Source organism: Dromaius novaehollandiae, chromosome 4 (genome assembly GCF_036370855.1).
Source record: "Dromaius novaehollandiae isolate bDroNov1 chromosome 4, bDroNov1.hap1, whole genome shotgun sequence".
In the NCBI taxonomy this organism is placed as follows: Eukaryota; Metazoa; Chordata; class Aves; order Casuariiformes; family Dromaiidae; genus Dromaius; species Dromaius novaehollandiae.
Window position 1 is genome coordinate 4760127 of NC_088101.1, and position 20056 is coordinate 4780182.

General features: G+C 43.0%; 1 protein-coding gene across 19 annotated transcripts in view; it reads right to left on the minus strand.

Moving 5' to 3' along the window:
• The window catches only part of EPHA5 (EPH receptor A5), a 206344-nt gene extending 187393 nt beyond the window's left edge, over nt 1-18951 (minus strand). For 17 of the 19 annotated variants that reach the window (XR_010388794.1, XM_026108577.2, XM_026108571.2 and 14 more), the window contains exons 1-2: nt 18672-18951; nt 2125-2189 (exon numbers count right to left, since the gene is read on the minus strand). Coding sequence is in view for 18 of the 19 variants with exons in the window: in XM_026108577.2 (XP_025964362.1) it covers nt 2125-2189; nt 18672-18789 (183 nt within the window). In the remaining variant the exon portion in view is untranslated. The remainder of the gene's footprint in view (nt 1-2124; nt 2190-18671) is intronic. The other 2 variants (XM_026108578.2, XM_026108576.2) reach the window with 1 other exon arrangement.
• Nucleotides 18952-20056: the final 1105 nt, after the last annotated feature.

The window sequence follows — 20056 nt, forward strand, 5'->3', positions numbered from 1 at the left end:
AGTACCCAGGCTAGACAAAGGTCTGCATAGGCAACCCTAAACTGAAGTGCTCCTCTCCCTTCCCCTAAAACTCCTTATTCACAGGATTACTGGTGCACACTGTCTTGCAGCAGACCAAAGTCTGATCTTGTGGGGATTTAAGGAGGCACTGAAGTACTTTATTTGGAATTTTATAGCTATAAAACGGGCTCTAAGCCTAACCTGTCTCCGGACTGCAGGGTCAGTCTCCTTCCCCTATCAAAGCTTTTATTTCCCAAAGTAGAGCGCATTTGCCATTGCAATCAGCAAAAACGGGATCAACAGCAGGCTAAACGAGACCAGCTGGACCTCTCTGGAGCATGGAACATCTTAAAGATTTAAAATACAAAAATTGCCACTGTGTATAGCTGTAACAGAAACTTAGAGTACGACAAAGGCAGATCCTACAAAGGATCTGCCAAAAGCAAGTTCATCTGGCATGACTGGACCTCTTTCCCTCCTCATGACTTATTTTTTTCATTTTTTAAGAATAGATGCAGAAATCTATTTTCAAAACCTTTCAGTTTGAGCCTCTGTGATACACTGGTAACCCTTCCCAGGCTTTCCTATACAACTACGAAGACAAAACGCTTGCTTTCTTTAATGACAGTCGGCTCCTCATGCAGTTTGCTACGTTAGTAGATGTGGTCCTAGGGAAAAAAACTAAATTTTTTTGAGATTCATAATGAAAATGCATGCTTCTCTTCCTCATGAGGTAAAGCAGCAACACTAAAAGAGTTTTTGAAGGCTGCTTCAAAATGCATCTTCGGTAGGAGTCATATCACCATTGGAATTGCTACCAAATACTTTAAAGTGACTAGAACATACAGAATACTGCTAACAGGAAAAAGAAAATATGATGTAGCAAAGAACTTACTTCAGCTCTTCAAATATATGGAAAAAGAACAGAATACATGGAAATACAGAATACATGGAAAGCCAGGTCTGAATTCACTGTATAATATACATGTCTAGGGGTGGCTGTGTTTCATACAAACACTGCCGCGACCACTCTCATGACAATCCAGCTGACGTCCAAATTAAACTGGCATCCAAGGCAACTCTGCAGCCAGTTTCAGCTGGTGTCTAAAACTCTGGAATACCACAATCCTGAAAGCTGTCTTGTTGGAGGGCACAGCTGTGTAGCATTTCAATCTTCGGATGTTTTCTATCATCAGATAGTGTTCATCGTTCCCAGGAATTGACAAGAGTACTCAGCAGCTTGCAGGAGGCAACCTTACACGACTTTATCAACAAACTCTCTGTAACACCAGCATATCAAGTATGTCCCAGGCAAATTAAGACCACAATAGACAGGCAATCATTTGATGTTTCCTACAATTGCAAGGAAAAAAAACAAAAACAAAAAAACCCCCACCACCACGCTGACCCAAATAACCCAGCTGTACATGAAGAAGCCATGATTACAACAGTGATTGCTCACATGATGCAGTCAGGCCAGACATGCCGAAGGATATTCATGCATCTAAATTCCAGCACTTACTTCAGTATCAACTGTAGAGGCTACATTCCTTCCATTTTCAGTATAGTTAGTGAAAAGAGACAGAAGCTCTTCAATAGGACTAGTCAAGGTGCTTAAAACTCAGATCCCGTTCTGGTAACTGTGCTATCAGCTTCCAGAAGTTTATCATGGACCTAGAAGTATTTCTAAACAGCACTGCTCATTTAAAGTGAACAGTAATGTCCTAGACCTTGGGGTGCAGAAAACTTCCAGGAAACTGTGATATACATTCACCCCAAAGGATCAAGAAGAGAGAGAGAATCATAATTTATCACTTAAAAAATTTAAATAACCTCATAGATTTTCTTGGTGTTAGGAGGGGTGAGGGGGCTGACTCATGTGTGGGGGTTTTTTTTGTTTTGTTTTGTTCTTTTTAATACTTGTGGCTGACTCTACAGCATAAATAAATCAATCCCCTAGGCACACAGCTCCATTTTTCCAGTCACAGCTTGTTGTTTTATTTATTTTTTTCCTTCCATTGCCAACAAATCACTCCAGGGAGGTTTTTAAACCCAGTAGTCTACATTTGGAATGGAAACGATTAGTATAATTTGTGACTGAGAAAGCAAACAACAGAGACTTACCCCATTTTTTGGGTAGGCTATCCATCCCAGATCCCCCATTACTGTGCGCGAGTCCAGTAAATTCACTAAAAAGAAACAAGAGGAAAAACTGTTAAGGAAGTTGGATGGATTACAGATTTCAGTAAATACTTCAAGATTTAGGTAACTGTGGTAAACAGACAGTTTGTAATTAACCAAGGAGGTTAGATTTCTTTAAAGCAGGATAACAATGCAAGAACTTCTCTTATCAATGAGGTCATACTGTGACACTTCTGTATATGCATTAAATTACTCCTTTGAGTTCTCCCATTGAAACAAGATTACATATGCTCTAAACTTTTGCAGGATACAGATCCCACCTTTAAGTTCTTGGGATCTTGTCTTTTGGGGGGGGGGGAATAAATACACACACACACATATATGTACACATATATAAAGACACAATGCTTAAATATATACATACATACTCAAACATATATATGGATGTATGTTTACATATACATTCTTCTTTTCTTTTTTTTTTTAAAAAAAAAAAAAGGAAGTACAGTTTTTAGCATAATCAGACCCTAAGACAAAAAACAAACAGAAGCAACAGGCAGAGTAACCTGGTTATCATGAACTCATTTTTTTAAAAGTATTTTATATACAAGTAATAGAGCATTCTTGTTATCAGGAAAACTATTCTTTTCTCTCTCTCCCACATTTTTCCAAGTCTTTTGACAACTTCATTATTAGAAATCCAAGGGATCTTTACTTGTTTTCCCCCCAAAACTCAGTCTGTTTGCAGCTGTGGCCAAATTCATCAACTTTTGAACTGTTAAGCCGCACAATTAACTATTTACATTGAACAGCAATAAACTATTCCCAAGCTTATAACATTTTTCCCCTCATATTACCTAAAATATGGAGCACAAAGTGTGAAATAATTAAAGAATAAATCTACACACACTTAACTGAGCTAAGGAAAATTATAGCAGCTTTTGGTGCTGTCTCTATAGCTAAAAGCCTGTTGTGCTTTCCAGTGCCCCTTCTGTATTTGGGGTTTAAATCCTGAAATTGAAACTAGTCTCTGAATCAATGGATGTCATACAAAGTCTAAAATTAGGAGGAACTTTCTACTACTTCAAAAGCACAGGATTTCCTTCTCTTTGGATTACAAGACTTGCTTCCCACAATATATTTGTGTATTACAATCTCATTTTTTATACTCATATCCCTCTTGAAAAGGAACTGATTTATCTGGGTCTTTCTCTGGGTGTCCTTATCTCCACCCGATGTATTCTTTAAAAATCCCAAATCAAGTTTTCAAAACTGGATGGCCTAAAGCAGGCTTCAGTCTGTGATGATCCAGCCCCAATAAGCCTGAAATCAGTGGAGAAGACTGGGTACTCAATCCTTTTGAAATAAGTTCATCTATGTAGGTACCTACAGGTAAGTGGAACTAACAAGATACACACAGAAGTGTGATGGATGTGACCATCGTAATCCTCACCCTGGTACTTCTATCAGGCTCATTTACTGCCTGTGTAAAAATATTCCAATGCAAACGCTCACTAGTAGGCATACAGACCCTTTCTTACACCAGTCCACGTCACCCTGCTGCAATGGACTATAGCCAAAGGAAAACGCTGCCAACTGACTACCTCTGATTTTGTAATTACCCTATTTACAGAGTATCTGCTGTTCATGACACACACAAAAACTCTGATCAAGCTTCTTTAATCAGTATTCGACTTCAAGTGCCTGTTTGTCCCAGAAGAACCAAAAAGACCTAAATGTATAGGAAGTACAAGGATTTAATACCAAACTGTACTGTCTACATAGAGGCAGAGAAATAAAACCAGAAGTACATGATACTAGAATAAAAGGCACGTTCCTTTAAAATTGTAAGGAAATACTTAAAACAGCAAGTGCAGATTAAACAACAGATCTAGTTTGAAAAACGGTTCTCAGAGATCTCAATTTGATCGTGACCATTAGCTTATACGGTACTGAGAGTTGAACATGGAAGTCCACTGTACACAAAAATAGCCCCAAACATACAAAACAACATTCAAGTAGAAAAATTAGTTCTCAGCTCTGCAGCCACAAACACCGTAAGACTATTCTGCCTAGGTATTTGCACAATGTGTGCCAAGTATTAATCCAGCATACTACCATAAGGCTACCATGAGCTGCTCTGCCTCAACTAGCCTATTTTGAGGACATTTAGCAGAAACACATGGCAGCTCAGGGTCTGGGTAGCCAGATTGCTTTCTCCTGCTAAAGCACAAAGAAAATTGGGAGCTTGCAATGCTACCTAACTACAGAACAGTCAGTGGGAATAATATTCAGGGACTACACTGAAATACATTCACAGTAAGTAAATACAAAATTAGGTTACTTTCCACACCACAGCCTAAGCAAAATAAAAATACTATTATTATCTATTATTATAGATATCACCCAGTAAAGGCCAAATTTTCCCCTCTGAAGTCTTCAGGTAAAACGCTCATTAATTTTTCCTGCTCCAGCTGAAGTCTAAGGCCAACACCCAAGTGCTCCTAAACATAACTGCATTTCTTCCTTCACAGTGTCATAAAAAGGGTCATTTTAAAATACTCTTAAACTTGACTTGTAACACTTCCCATTTTACAACTATGTATTATTTTAAGACAGGGGGAATGGAGTGAGATTGCCAAAACAACAGCAGATTTACCCAAATTCCTTGCATTACAATCACTGTGATTAAACTGTGCAGAACAGTATATTCCCATCTTAAGCTGCAATGGATGCAAAACAAGTATTGATCTACATTGTATAACTTAATTAAAACTTGTCCTGGAGATGCCACTAATGAATGTAATTAGATGAAATGTTTGATGCTACAAAGTTCTTTGTGACATATTAAGTTAAAAAAAAAAAAGTAAAAAAGAGCTTTTATTCAAACATCAAGTTTTAAAGAGAGTGTGACACAACTAAATATTGCATTCTCTTTCTATCAATGGCAATTTTAAAATTGCTGTTATTAACTTCAATTTCAAAACAATTCCGTGCATATGAAAAGATAATATGATCCATTCAAATCTAAATCAAGTCAGTGGGAATCTTTATACTGGTGAGTCGGCCAAAAAAAGTGAATACTAAATCTTCAGTTATAAAAGAGGCAATTCCTCCCTATTTCAGTAGAACTGTAAATAGAACAAACTAAAGAGGATGGGATGAGATACTGCACCGTGCCTGTCAAAAGGTGTAACCCAAAATTCACATGCCAGGCAAACAAAAGCCTCTAGTGACTTTAAACTCTCCTTGTGTCTAGGCCGCTTTGGAGACCAGAGAGGCTCCCAGCATAATTCAGACACCTCTGAGGGGCTTATAAGTCACAGCAGACTCTCTGGCTGCCCCACGGCTTCTGCCCAGAATTGCTTTCACAGTATATCTTCTAAAATACTGCACTGTATTGATCTGCTCTGAGGAATATGTTTAGCTAGTAGTCTAAATCGCCTGTAAAGACTGAGACATTTTCTTTTGCTTTCAAATACCAGAAACTTATAAACACAAACAACAACTGTTCCATGTGAAGTATCCACATCTTGCTCAGCACAACCATCACCCCAGCCAGGCATTTCTGGCAAGTTTGTGTGTCATTTATCAGTGCCAGATCCTGCCTCCATCCCATTCAAGCCCTGACGTCTCCCCTTTTGAGGGGGGCGGCTCCCCCGCCCCTCAGCCGAAGGGGCTCCCCGCACATGCTGCCTGTGCTACCAAGGCTTGCAGGACACCTTTTCCGGCAGCCTTCTCATCCTGGGAGAGCCACAAACGCACCGACTCACTAAGCCAAGCCCTAGCCACATCGTTCAAGGCATGGGCTCAGCAGCATCGCTCTCCCAGCCAGGGATGTTACTTTTGCCGAAACGGCTTTCATCATAAAATTGGAAATCGGCCAAGCTGTGGAAGAATCAACAGGCAAACAGCAGGTATAAGCACATGCCTGCAACATGTAGGAAAGGGTTTTAGCAGAGACTTTATGGAAGGACTGGCACCACCCCAAACAGATGCTCTGACCACTAACTGCGTGACTACTTGGGCAAAAACTAAGCTTTTTTGCTCCTGAATAAAAACAGCAACAACAAACCTCTCTGTTTCAGCCAATAACAAGGCAGAAAAAGAGACTGCAGATCATTTCAGGAAAAGGCAGAACCAGGTCCTCCCCCAACAAGCCTGAGGACCAGTGTGCATTTGGCTGTGACTGTCTAACAGCCAACTAAACCAAGCATTTAGGGCACGGAAGGAGGTAATTCAGGAAAACCTCCAAGTATGTGCTTAGGGGCTTCCATAGCACAGGAGGTCCATGCCAGGATCAGCTCCTGTATAGCTGGGGGCTTCTGCACCAGTCCCAGTGCTTTACATGCTCCAGTGGCATAACTCAGAGCTGTCTATATTCAGCAGCCCTGGGGAAGCAGGAAAGCTTTCCCCGCTAAGCAACCTCTCCAGAAATCACTAGCAACTCTGCTTGGCCCATAACCTTAAAAGCTTTCAAACAACAGAACTGATTTATTCCCACTTCCTTTTTTCTCAGCACCAACTAGGTATGTTTCAACGAATCAGTGAAAAAATGCACAGCACATAAGCACACACTTAGCACATGTATTTTTGCCAGTGAACTTGGAAGAGGAGCATACATACATTCACAAATGTTTTCTGCTCATATCTACCATCAGTGCCACCCATCCCACAAGCCCTAATTATTTCTAATGCTCAGTCAAGAGGAACACAAAACCACACAGATCTATATCATCATTAACTTCTGTGCCTTCAGGGTAGGATAAATGATGATTAAGTCTAAAGTCACACTGCAGCTTTCTTTCCTTTTTTTTTTTTTTTAATATAGAATAATAACTCGAGGAGTTTGCATATACTTGTTCTCAGACAGGCTGGTTACTAAGGGTGAGTAATCAAGTTAGAATAAAACCAGAAGTGATCTAAACCTTTGCCCTGAACTCTAGCTGGTGAATTAACAGCATTTTTTCACTCATGAATTTCCAACAAGGACGCTGCATCTGGCCTTCTACTCAAATGTCTCTGTCACATTCATACAACTGGCATTAAGCAGCCTCATCATGACTGCACAGGAATCAGGGCTGGAAGGAAGCACAAGCACAGCAAATGCCCAGGGAGGCCGCTGCCAGCATTCAATATTGACCTAAACAAGCCTACTTGCCCATGTCCACCCTGTCCACCACTGAGGACAGTGCCATGTGGTTGCATTAGCTCGCGTGGGTGAAAGCAGGACTGGTCTGTGATGATAGTGCGACATCTCAAGCAGAAGCCACTGTTCCATAGGCTTTTGATCACACTACTAAACTGAAATGGCTCCAAACTGGAGCAGAATCAGCTGGCAGCAGCTTCAGTTTCTCTGCTCTAGTTTCAAAAGGAAAGAAGCCCCCAGAACTAACAAAAAACTCCATCCCATCAGGAGCATGAAACACTGAGCATTTATCATGATACCAGCCACACAACGTCCTGACACTTCAGCATCCAAGCATGCTCCAGAAAAACATTCATGATTCACATGGGGGCAAAGTCTCTGCTGGCACATGACAAACTCAACTCTTCTGGGTGGCCATAGTCTTTGAGCCAAGCCCCAAAAATCCTTTATGCACTGGAGCAGTCCTGCTTTTAGCAGCACCATTTCCAAGTGGAGGTTTCCAAGATTACACCGTGGCACAACGTACAGAAGTTACTCATGAGAAATTGCTCCAGGAGAACAGGCAAAGTGGTCAGGATATCAAGAGCTGACAGAGTTTATGCTATGAAGCTGCAAAGCTTTAGGATATCAAGAGCTGACAGAGTTTATGCTATGAAGCTGCAAAGCTTTATGAATCATTTTTTTATTTCACTTAAATAAAACTGAAAAGCAGAAGGAAAAGAATGCCCTCTTTGATCAAGTCAACACCAGAGAACTACAACTTATATCACAAAATGAAAAGGGGTTAAAGAAACCTTCCCTTAAAGCCAACTTAAATGTTTGAAAACAATTTTATAAATAAGTAGCACATTTCGGAATAAAACTTTCAGAATAAAATTTCTTTCTTTTTTAAATAGAACTGAAGCAAAACTCTGCTTTGAAATGAACACTTGTTATGAATTCAACAGGAATCTGAACATTATTTTTGTTAATCTGAACTCTTGCATGAAAAAAGGTGAAAATCAAGTAAGTGCTCCTACAACCTCAAGGCTCCTCCTGCAGCTCCTGGCCTCCTTTGCACAGCACTCTGCAGCATGCAGCTGTCCATAGACCAGACAGAGCTAAATCAAGGTAGCCACAGCTCTGACACAACACCCAGAGTTTCCAAGAGCAACGACATTTAAAATACTCATGAGAAACCTCACTGAAGTTGATGGGAGTATTCGCACACTGGAAATTTAGCATGAGATGAAATGATCTGCTGGATGGGGGTCAAGACACACGACAGTAGTGCTTTGCACTGAACTGTCACAGGAGGTCCTTTCAACAGCATTACCAGCTTTCTGCCAGGCCTTGTGCCTCCAAGCCACTGAGGGTTTGAGCCTTCAGCTGGATTTGTATGGATGTGGTAAGGCCTCGGATCCTTTCTGAAATGCTGGGAGAGAAATGCATTTCCTTCAGTTGGACAGGGACTGATACTACACTGAGTGCATGAGGCGGTAAAGACTACTCATACAGCACGTGCCTCTTCTCTCTGTCTCCCTTGGCCTAAGGCAAGGGTTACAGCTGCAAAACCCACCATCACTAACAGTGCTTGTTTCTCGTTATGCAGTATACCTCCTTATCCTTCCTCCTGCTTTCTGGGAGCTCACAGAGCTACCAAGATGCACTGACTGGGAGCTCACAGAGCTACCAAGATGCACTGACTCTTCATCATCATGAGTCAAAGTTTTCCCTCCTCATAAATCTTTACTGGTTATTTTGCACTACTATTGCCATTCATTTTCCAGTGTTTTCCCTGCTGTGCCAAGTATTTCTTCAAGAAGTATAAATCCAAGGCGCTCCAGCAAACAACAGTCAAAAATAATCTAAGAAAGCAAAAACAAACAAACTCCTGGAAAGAATCAAAGTCATCAGGGAGCAGATGCTTTGTATTAATTAGTTGCACTGAGCTAGGACAAAAAAAACAAGCAGACAAGAACTTAGGAAACATTTCCATCCGTGGAAATCAACTATATCAGAATGCATGCTGTAGAAGTACCTATTATTTATAGCCCACTAGATGAAGAAAATATACACTTCTTAATGAAGTCACAAACTAATATTAACTACAGATTTATGTCTTATTATGTTGGCTTTACTCTGCTCTAAGTTTTCTCATGATTTCCTTTTATAGCAAGTGCCAAAATGCTAGAATCTACATCACAGATTTGTAGATTTTTAAGGCCAGATGGACAACTGCTATCATAGCATCAGCCAGACAATTTTACCCAGTAATTTCTGCATTATGTCTGTAATTTCTATTTGAACACGCTGTTTAAGGGGTGTGATACTGCCCTTTCTGTCAAAGTTTGCTGGGTTGAATGCATTTTTCTGCAGGAACAGCATTGGCTGTAGCACCAGGGAGCTGGACTGAAAAGCTCACTTCCATAACTGGACCCACTAAATCAAACAGTAAACTGCAGGTTTCTCCCTTGCAAGGATTTGCACTCAAGACAAGGATTTGCACTCAAGACAAGAGGCAGTCATTTGTTCTTCTCGCAACACATAACCTAAAAGCAGAAGTGGTCAGGAAATTATTAGCTCTCCACCTCCCACAAAACAAGACATTTTTTGTTTGTTTTGGGGGAAAACAGAAAAAGAAACAGAAAACTTGACACCAAAGTTCATGAAAACTTAAAAAAAAAAAAAAAAAGAAAGAAAAAGCTCCAGTTTTGTTTTGCCTTTTTTTAAAAAGTGACAAGCTTTTCCATTTCCACTGAAATCGCCATTAAATCTAAAAGGAATTACTCACTGAAAAAGGAGAGCAAGTCAATAAAATGGTTCCTGCACTACTCATAAGATTCACTGGAAACTATATTCTGCACTTGCACAACAGCAATCTCCAGAGCAGCTGCAGCACAAAGCTTTCGGGGACACCTTTGGGGCTAGCATCACTCTCACCAGCAACAGAAAAGAAACTTCCCATGAGGTAAGGCATGACCAGCACCACACAGGCTTGCATGGAGCAACAAAACACCAACTGCTGCCTGGAGACCTAGGCACATTTATATCCTTAGAGCCACTGCTTCCAGTCAACATGCACCAGTGGCATGACAATGTTCGGACATTTCCCCAAGGCACAGAGTGAGATCAACAGGTCACCAACATCTTTTAAACCTATCTATTAGTGGTTCGAAGATGCAGCCTGTTTCTTCAAGACTCTACTTAAAACAAGTACCCATTTAAGCATTTGCTTAAAAGACAAGCACCAAAATCCCAGTGCATTCCGAATGCAATCAAACCACCTGCTGGGAGTGTTAAAATGCATTCAAGTCCTTTCCCAGATCAGAAAGTTACCAATTAAAAGCAATCCAAGCTCTGTTCCTAAAAGAGATTCCAAGAGATGTGAATATCAAATTCTGTTAGTCTCATAACTGAACTCAGCAAAAGGAAAGTAACTCAGCACAGAGAAATCCAGAGTTGTCAGCTTTCAGCATCAGCAGACTTGCAAGACCTCACTGTCCACAACCAATAAAGCCTTCCTGTTGACAATAATGACTACTCTGCTGCCACCCAGTTCACTGGAGTAGGGGAAGAGATTTAAAAAAAAAAAAAAAAAGAGAGAGAAAGAGAGAGAGAGAGAGACAGACAGACAAGCTGACATAATGCTTAGACAGCATTCGGAAACAAAAAATGTTTAAGATGATCTATTGGCTTTTCAAGGGGTTGACAGTTTATCCCTTCTTTTTCTCTTGAGGGAAGAGGATGGAGGTTTTTAGTGGGAAGAGCACATTGCCAGCACAACATTAAGAAGAAAACTTGTAAGGACATTAGATTAGTAAAGCAAAGATGAATAAACTGAAATGACTGCTTTTTGTATAAGAGTAACATAAAAAGAAAAGTATACAGACTTCTGCAAGTAGTTTTACTGATTTGGCACGTACAAAACGGATAAAGCAATATAAAAACAATGAGTCCTCACAGAAACATCATGAACACTATTGTTGCCAAATAATTATTTTGCTTCCAAGCGATTCTCTAACCCCTCACAGAATTATGAATAAGTCCAAACTGGCTGCTCCACACTATTTTTAACCTAAAAATAATCCAAGTTAGAAAAGCTTGGAGTTGATACATTGACAAAACATTTCAGCACCATCAGTTCCACTCAAATGAAGTAACTGGCATACAAGCCTGAAATTCAAGAGTCCTGCCCTCTCTTCTGCAGGGGTATCTCTGATCTAAGGAGCTAGCTGGTGGGCTCAGCTTGGTCCTCGTTCTATAATACACCCCTAGCACCATGATCCATACAGAGTCCAGCTGCAGCCTGCTACCTCAAGCAGCACCATGATCCATACAAAGCCCAGCTGCAGCCTGCTACCTCAAGCGCCAAATAAAGGCGGGGGGGGGGGGGGGGGGGCGGGAGGGAGGAGGGCATTTTCCATCCATCCTGATGTGGCCTATTTTGCACCGAACACTCTCATTGCAATTTTTCTAGCCCACAGCATCTTTAGTCCTCTTTGCACAGAGTGGAGCAGGAATGCTGCTGCTCACATGTGCACTGCAGGTCACGGCACCCTCGTCCACAGCTGGCAACGTATCATCAGAACGCCAGTGACAGCCACCCAAAGCACAAATTCTGAACACGGAAGGGTTTTGGCCAACTGATAACCAGCCAAGCGCTGCAAGGTTGGAAATCACTGCACTTCAGTACCTCCTGATCACAGTGTTTGCCCTTCTTTGGCTTCCTTTGAAAGACAGGGATAATTGGCTGTCTACCTCCAAGAGTATAAATACATTAAACCTTTGGAGAGGCTCAGATACTCCACTCACAGAAGCCATAGCAACTACCAAAACTAGGACTATAACAGAAACACTAGGTCAAAAGACAACTAGAAAGGTAGAAAATCCCTACAGAGACCTAAGCTACTGAAGGCCAGTGCTCAAGTTTCCCAGTATATGTGTCTGTGAAAGCTACTGCATCACCGAATGCTTCTACCTCTGCCAGACACCTCACGTGAACATCCAGCTGGCCACATGCACAGAGTAAGGGGCGAGCAGGACAAGAATGATGTGAACAAACAGAGGACAAGTCATCGCTTAGTTCTGTTTATACCAGAACAGCAGCATCTTAAATACAAAATATATTTTCAAAGAAGAAAAAAAAAAACTATTCATTTTTAAAATACGCAGCAATTTTATTAAAGAACTCAAAGAGAATGATTTAGTGAAGAATAAATTATAAAAAATAAATTTGTTCTTTCCAACACAATCATTAACACTATTTCTACATATTACGCAACGTTGTCTGAGTAAAGGAGAAGATCTACTGCAAGCCCACCTAGCTTAAAATAAGGCCCCAACTCACACCAGCAGTTAAGGTCAGTGAGAAAGGTGCACTCATGACAGGAATTAAAATTCTCTGTCTGGCTGATTTATCATAAACACAAGATATTTATTGATTTTTTCTTTACTTTTTTTTAATGGATAGAAGGGTTAAGTATTGTCCGAAGAGGTGTAAGGAATACTCTTTCTTCTATACAAGTGAGCACTGATGGCCAATGTTTCTAGGAAATGATCTCTCTGTGTGTTTCTCTTTTTATTTCCCCCTCCAATCTCATTTTGCCCTCAAACCATGATTTAGATTTATTTCTTAATGCTGAAAGTGAGAATAAAATGACTCCAATTCCCAAGAAGTTTGTTTTCTTCTCACTTCGGGGTAAGGTCTCATCTCCCCAGTATCCCTAAGCAACTATTAAAGCTCATCTCTATTCAAAAAATATATATACCTGCACACTCAGGGAACGGGCTACTTAAAACTTAGTCTCAACTCCAGGTCAGAAAGACGGGGTGTCAAACAATCTCACTTCTATTGCTCAGCTGAGCAATTCTCACTGGAGCATCCCAGGGTTGAGGACTTGGCGCTAGCACAGCGCACGATAGAAACACAGCTCTCAGCAGAAGCAACACTGAAATCCTCAGAACAATAAAGTGTAAAACCAGTTAGATCAGAGAGCAAGGCATCACAATTAACTGTCCTGGCTTTACAATCTCAGGAGCATTTCATGAAATTTGACTCCCATCCTCCCTACCTCTTTGGCTTACGGCAAAATGCATTTGGTATTCAGTACAAAGAATAAATACTTTCTCACATGTGAGATTTAGTTTTCTTATGGTTTCACAGAAAGAAAACAGCAGATATGGAGATGGACGGTGTGTTAGCATTAAAACATTAAGCGACTGTGGGAGAGTTGTGGGGGGGGGGGAGAAGCTGTCAGACAAGCACACTAACTGTTCCCTTTCTCCCATGGTACCTGTCAGTTTATCCATCTGTAAATTGATTTGCAAATAGCTGCTTTATACATCAAATTATGGTGTCAACATTTATGATACTATAAGCTGGCAGTCTGTCAGTGGCTCTGTTCTAAGACAGTTTGCCTGTTTTCCATTATTTATTACAGTTTTTAGGATAAGCTTCAAAAGGAAACAGGGACTATCTTTGAGTCAGCTTTGGCTATTGTTTACTTTGCATTTTTTAAAAATGTGTCATTAAGCAGCAATGCTTTTAGTCGTATACTTAAAGTGCTGCATTTCAAATGCTGTTCTAGTATCAAATAAGGATAGTTTTCATTTTTAAACTATGATAGAGTCATTCTAAACCTCTTGGAAAGACATACATCACATAAGACTGATCCCAAAAAGACCATTAGACATGAGCTGTCCTTCCTCATGCCAGTGATTCCACTGCAGTAAATTTAGAAGTTAATGGCATTACTCCTGTGAGTAAAATAAATGTACAGCGCTGAGGCTACACGCTGCTGTTATGAAAAGCATAGAGGGAACTGTTCCAATGTACTAAATAAAGGACAGATGACCTCCTCAAAGCCTCCGTATACAGCAGTGTTGAACAAACTGAAACATATCCAAAGTTATCTGTTTTGCATACACAAAGTATATGCATGCTGGCAGTCCTTAATACCTATAGAACTACACAAAATTGCCATAGCTACATGAATGCACAACATATTAAGCCAAGCTGGTAACAGCAACTTAATGACCCCAAAAAACCCTGATCATATATACTGGTACCTAAACCATTAGCTTAATTGAAACATCCTGATACAAGAACTATTTTCATACCTGCTTCCACTAAACACATGACAAAGTCCTTGAAAAAGGCTTCACTCACCAGACAGATATAAACGTTGTGACATTATACCTAAATATGCATTTATCCAGTGTGCCATGACATAGAAATCATACTTCAGCATCCAACACAAAACACACTCAAGTCAACACACTTAGAACAAGTAGGATCATTCCAGGCTCTGGAATTTGCAATAATATGCAAATTATAACCTTCCTGTATTTTTGCCTGTACCAAATCCACCCCTTTAATTGTACTCATTCATTCGTTCAATCAAACTAAAAATGATAAATTGACAAAAACATAGCCTCAAAAAATCCCACAGAGTTAAAAGGAAGAGGACCAAACACAGTAACTAAAGAATATCCTTCCAGCCTGAAGTCCCTAAAATAAATACCATACATATGCATTACAAGAGCAGACTCATATTTCTCACCTTCGCCTATTTTAATCACAATGCCATTATTTCAAACTGTACTTCATTTAAAAATATACTCAGTTGTTATAGTATTGCCTTATCAGCACTTATTTCTGCTGAAAAGCCCTAAAATGAAATATACTTTATATTTAATAACAATTATGCAAGTATGTTGTTGAGTTACTTTGTTATAAGCAGTCAGAAAATGTAGTGTACTGCATTCTTTTAAAAATCTGCCAGCATGACACTTTCTAAGGTCATTTGGGCGATTTCCAAATGAGATCTGCAAACCAATCCAAATTCACAGGAGATGGGTAACGAATCATTCTGAAGGTGGGGGAGGGGGTTCGTCTTTAAACAATTTGTTCATTCAGTCTGTTTTACATAAATAATTGACACAAGCCACTTCCCAAACCTGAGTATTTACAACAGATAATTTAAAACACGTACATTTTTAAACTAAAGGAGGTACAGGAAATCCAGTTGTATAGTCCAGGGCTGTGTCTCAGGTCTGTGACAGGTCAGAAGTTACCACAGGCGGAAAAACAAGACACAGCCCACACAGGAAATCTGTTCAGGTTCACGTACCCTGGACATCTCCAATGACTTCAAAATTACAAGGCTTCCAAAAATATGTAATTCAGCTAATTATAGCTGATTACAGTAATTCAGCTTTTTTAAAGTCTGAAGCAATGTATTTCTGATTATTACCAATACCTGAATGTATTTTCATTCTGTCGAAAACAATACATTCAGTCAAACGCGCTATGGTATGACAGTAATTTGAGGGAAGAGTTTCCCTACAGACAAATCATGAGCAAGGCACTTTAAAGTAATAAACCATGATGAAATACTGACATTTCAATATAATGTGCAATAATTCCCAGTATATTTTCTGGAATATTTTCTTTGTGCTGAATTTCTCAATTTGCAGAAATAGCCAAAGGGAGGAAGGAAGTCTCTGATTCTAATTGATGAACTGTGCTAAAGAGTTAAAAATAACAGCTAAACGCTTGAAATATGAAACAGTACTGAGGCTTCGTTCTTCACTGCATGCTATATTTTTAATAGACAGTTCGAGAAAAAGTGAAGAAAATCTCCCCCCCCCCCCGAAATCCTGGGAAAAATTAACCCTATTTTCCCTATTTATACTCTTAAATTCATAATTGAAGAGATCTGGAAAGGCGGCCAGATTTGAGATACAAGTTGAGCACTCAATAGTTCCCCATCAAAATGGGCAGGCATTTCTAAAACTCAGCTGCACTTCTGAAAGCCTATTTCTGTGCTAAGGAACCTAAACGTAAGTTTTGGGAAATGTCTTTAGACACCCTTGCCCCCCTAATCTTAACCTAGACTTTTAAAGCATTTCCACCCTCACACTAATGCGTAAAACAACAACTGACAGTGTATGATTTTCTAATGGCACAAATGTCATCCTACAATGTCACCATGTACTACAACAAGATTTAGAAGAACACACAAAAAAAATGTAACACAGGAGTCAAGAAAAGAGAAGTAAGACTATCACATTCTATGCAGCTGGAAAACAAGAGGCTGGGTTACATACCCACAGGTTATCTGCTAGTTGTTTTTTAACCATCATGGGCAGGGTGGGGGAGAACAAAACCAAAAAGACCCAGAGAACCCACTACCAACAGCTTTTAGGAAATGTTATTCACAGGCCTAAGATGGCCAGCTCCATCCAAGAACAAACAAAGCTTCCAATCAGCTGAATATGACCACTAACCCCAGGGGAGGCTCTTTCTCTTCCCATGCTTCAGAACCCAGAAGAAGCCAAACTGAACTTTTCAAACCCAAACTGGTGACAAGTGTCAGTGGCATACAGCTAGATGGACATCAGTGTCTGAGGTTTCTCATGCATTAGGCTTCACATACTGCAAAGTGAACCTTTCCCTGAAGCAGAGCTGTTCAGTAGTAATTGGCAAAGGAGACCCACTGTGAGAAGCACTTGTCAAATAATGCTTGTTTACAAATAAATCTCTTAGCAGCCAAGGATAGCAGTTATTGAGTAAGTTCAGGTCTGCAGTTAGACCCCTCCTACCAGCAGTCTTCTAGCTTTGCATTTACTGAAGAGACCAAAATTACAGAGCATGAGTAGGAGAAGAAGGAGGAAAGAGACCACAAAGCAAACCCTCACACTGCTAACCATTACTGTAATACTCCCCTGTAGCCTCTCTCTAAAGATGCCACTAAACCAGTTACTCAGCAATTGCATTAATCCTTTCCACGCTTGTTCCCCAACAGGTACACATCCTATTCTGCAGCTCCTTGTTCACACAGAGCCACCGTACACCAGGGGAAGGCTCCCCAGTTTTGGGCAAATGCTTGGGTGGGCAAGGGACAATGGGGACAGGGCTCAGCGCACCTCCAGCTGCCTCTCAGCACCATAGCAGGGTGAAAGCAAGCGTGTACAAGAGCCAGGTAGGTAACCTGAGCAACTCTGCACAAGTAGCAACACCGCTACCTGTGACAGCACGACACAACTGAAGTCATTCAGCACCAAGCACAGTCCAAAGGATTGGGTCCACCATTTTTTATCACCAAGGAAAAATCATAGCCATTTCTGCCAGCTCCCCAAATCAACACATCTCCTATCCCTGAACACGGGCACAGCTGCAGAAACGCACTCCTCACAATTTTTTTTTTTAAATTGTGATTTGCATTATTATCATTCTACAAAATAATTTGTGGCTAGCTGCTTACCTCAGGCCACATCCTTGAAATTCTGGTGCGGTCGCTCTTTCCACCCCCTGCATGCCTCCCCTCTTTTCCCTGGTTTGTGCAGCCCAGAGTTTCACAAATAAACATGATGCCTCACAAAAGCAGCCCACTGCAAGCAGACAGCGTCTCCACACGACGCAAAACTTGGGCCCCCAGAGCTTTACCTCCCTCATGCCTCACCCCTGTGCCCCAGAAATAATAAAAAACCTCAAAGCCTGCCAGTGCCAGGCGCAAGGAAAAGAAACATAGCGGTTCAAAAACCTGCAAGCACCCCAGCCAGAGAGGAAACCTTATAACACATGCTTTCGCCTATTGACTTGTCAGAGATGAAACCTCTCAAACCTCCAACCCCACCGGCTCCGCACTGCTCTGCAGAGCGGCGCTACGGGTTAGGTACCGGCATGTTCGTGCCTTTCCTTCATATATATATATATATAAAACATATATATACACACACACACATTTACCTTTAAGCGCACTGCGGCCAGGATCTGCAGGGCTCCTCACGAGGAGCCTCCACAGCCGGGCACCCCCGAGCTCCGTCCCGGAGCCAGCGCCGCCCGCCTGCCAGCATGCGCCCCCCGGGCAAAGCTCTGCACCCCCCTCCTCCCCGTGCAAAGGCACCGCTACAACCCCTGCCGTGCAAGGCACCTGCGCAACCCCCCGCCCCGCTCCGTGCAAAGCCCACGCGTGCGGAGGCACCTGTGTAAGCCCCGCCGTGCGCTGCGCTGCAACCGAAGCTGCGCGAGCTCACCCGCGCAAAGGTGTCTGCGCGACCCCCGCCCCGTGCGATGCTTTGCAACCCCAGGGCAAACCCACCCGCGCCACAACCTCCCCGCCCCGTGCAAAGCCCTGCAAAACACGGCCGTGCAAGCCCCCACTCCCCGCGCGACGCCCTGCAAACACAGCCGGCAAACCCGCCCCGCTGCCCCGACCCCACCGGCCGCTGCCTCCCTTCTCCCAGACGCCGGGGCGGGCTGAGGGGGGCAACAGCCTGTTTCCGCCGGTACTCCCCATCCGCCGCCCCGCGAGCACAGCCCTCCCCTTTCCAACACAGGTTATAAAATGGATAAAACAAGCCCGAAAGAGTGCGCCCCCGGGGCCCCGCTCACCCTCGCTGCCGGGGCTGGCCAGCAGGCTCCGGAGCGAGGCGCAGAGCAGCAGGCACGTCCAGCCGGGAGCCGGCACACCGGCGCGGCCGCCCCAGCCGCCACCGCCCCGCAGCCCCATCCCGCCGCTCTCAGCGCATGGGGCCGCGGCTCCCCCCCGCCCGCGCTGCCCGCTCGGGTCGCGGTCGGGGACGGGGCGGGCTGGCAGCGCGGCGCTCCGCTCCCGTCCAGCCACCCGGCACAACTAGGGAACCGGGGGCGGGGATGGGGGAGGCGGCCCGGCGCCGCCGCCGCCATGGAGACGCCCCCGACGGGGCGGACCCGCTGCCGCCGCCATCCCGCGCGGAGATGGAGCCCGCCGCGCCGCTCTTCGCTTCAGGGCCGCCCGCCCGGCCCTAACATGGCGGCCCCACGGCGAGGGGGAGCGTGGCGGTGAAAGCGGGATAAAACGAGCCGCGAAGGGCCGCGAAGCGGGGGGGGGGGGCGCCGCGGCTCTCCTCGGCGCAGCGCGGGAGACCACCTCTCCGCCAGTGGGACGGGGCCGGGGTAGCTGGCGCGGCCGAGCTGCGGGAAAGCAGGTGGCAGTGTTGCTACTGCGAAACGCTGAGGAGCGTCGCCGTAAGCCCCCCGGAGAGGGGCTGGAGAAGCGCGAGGTTTGAAAAAAACTAGGATGCGAGGGGAAACGTTCGAGTCCGTCTGTCTGTCCGCCTGTCCGCCCCCCCCCGAGCTTCCTGCGAACGGGCAGCCAAGTCACTTTTTCAGACTTTTCTCCTTGACCGTAGAGGCTGGATATCTGTAATTTTACAGAAACAGCACAGGAGCGCTTGTCCCCAGGATGTTGAGTAAAGCAAAGATACTGTAAACGTTAGCGTGAAATCACTAGGTCTGACAACACTCACATGTAGCTAAACTGCGTTAAAAGCTTTCCAGTCATTTTTCGCAGGTGTGAGAGTTGCGGTGACACTGCTGCCGGGTAGGTGGTGGGAGCAGTTAGTACAGGTTGGGCCATGCTACAACAATGCTTGCCAAACTCCAAAATTCGAAAAAGCTCTGGAAACCACATGCAGACCTTCGGCAAAGACCCACTTCTTAGCAGTATGCCATATACAGAGACATTCCCTGCCATAAGTTTAAAAGACAGCTGTTATCATATTCTCACAATCACCCAGTTTGACTACTGTAACAGTATTCAATCAGGTGAAGGTACTAATTTGACCAATAGATTAAAGATTTGTTCAGGCATGTTTAACCTTTCTGAGAGAGGTACTAGAACACAGCTTTGAATTCAGTGTTGACAGTTTGTTTCATGAAAGATTTCACTGAAGTTTGTTACTTCATGGAAACAGAGCCCTCGTGATCACCAATTTTAACATGTTATCCTCCTACCA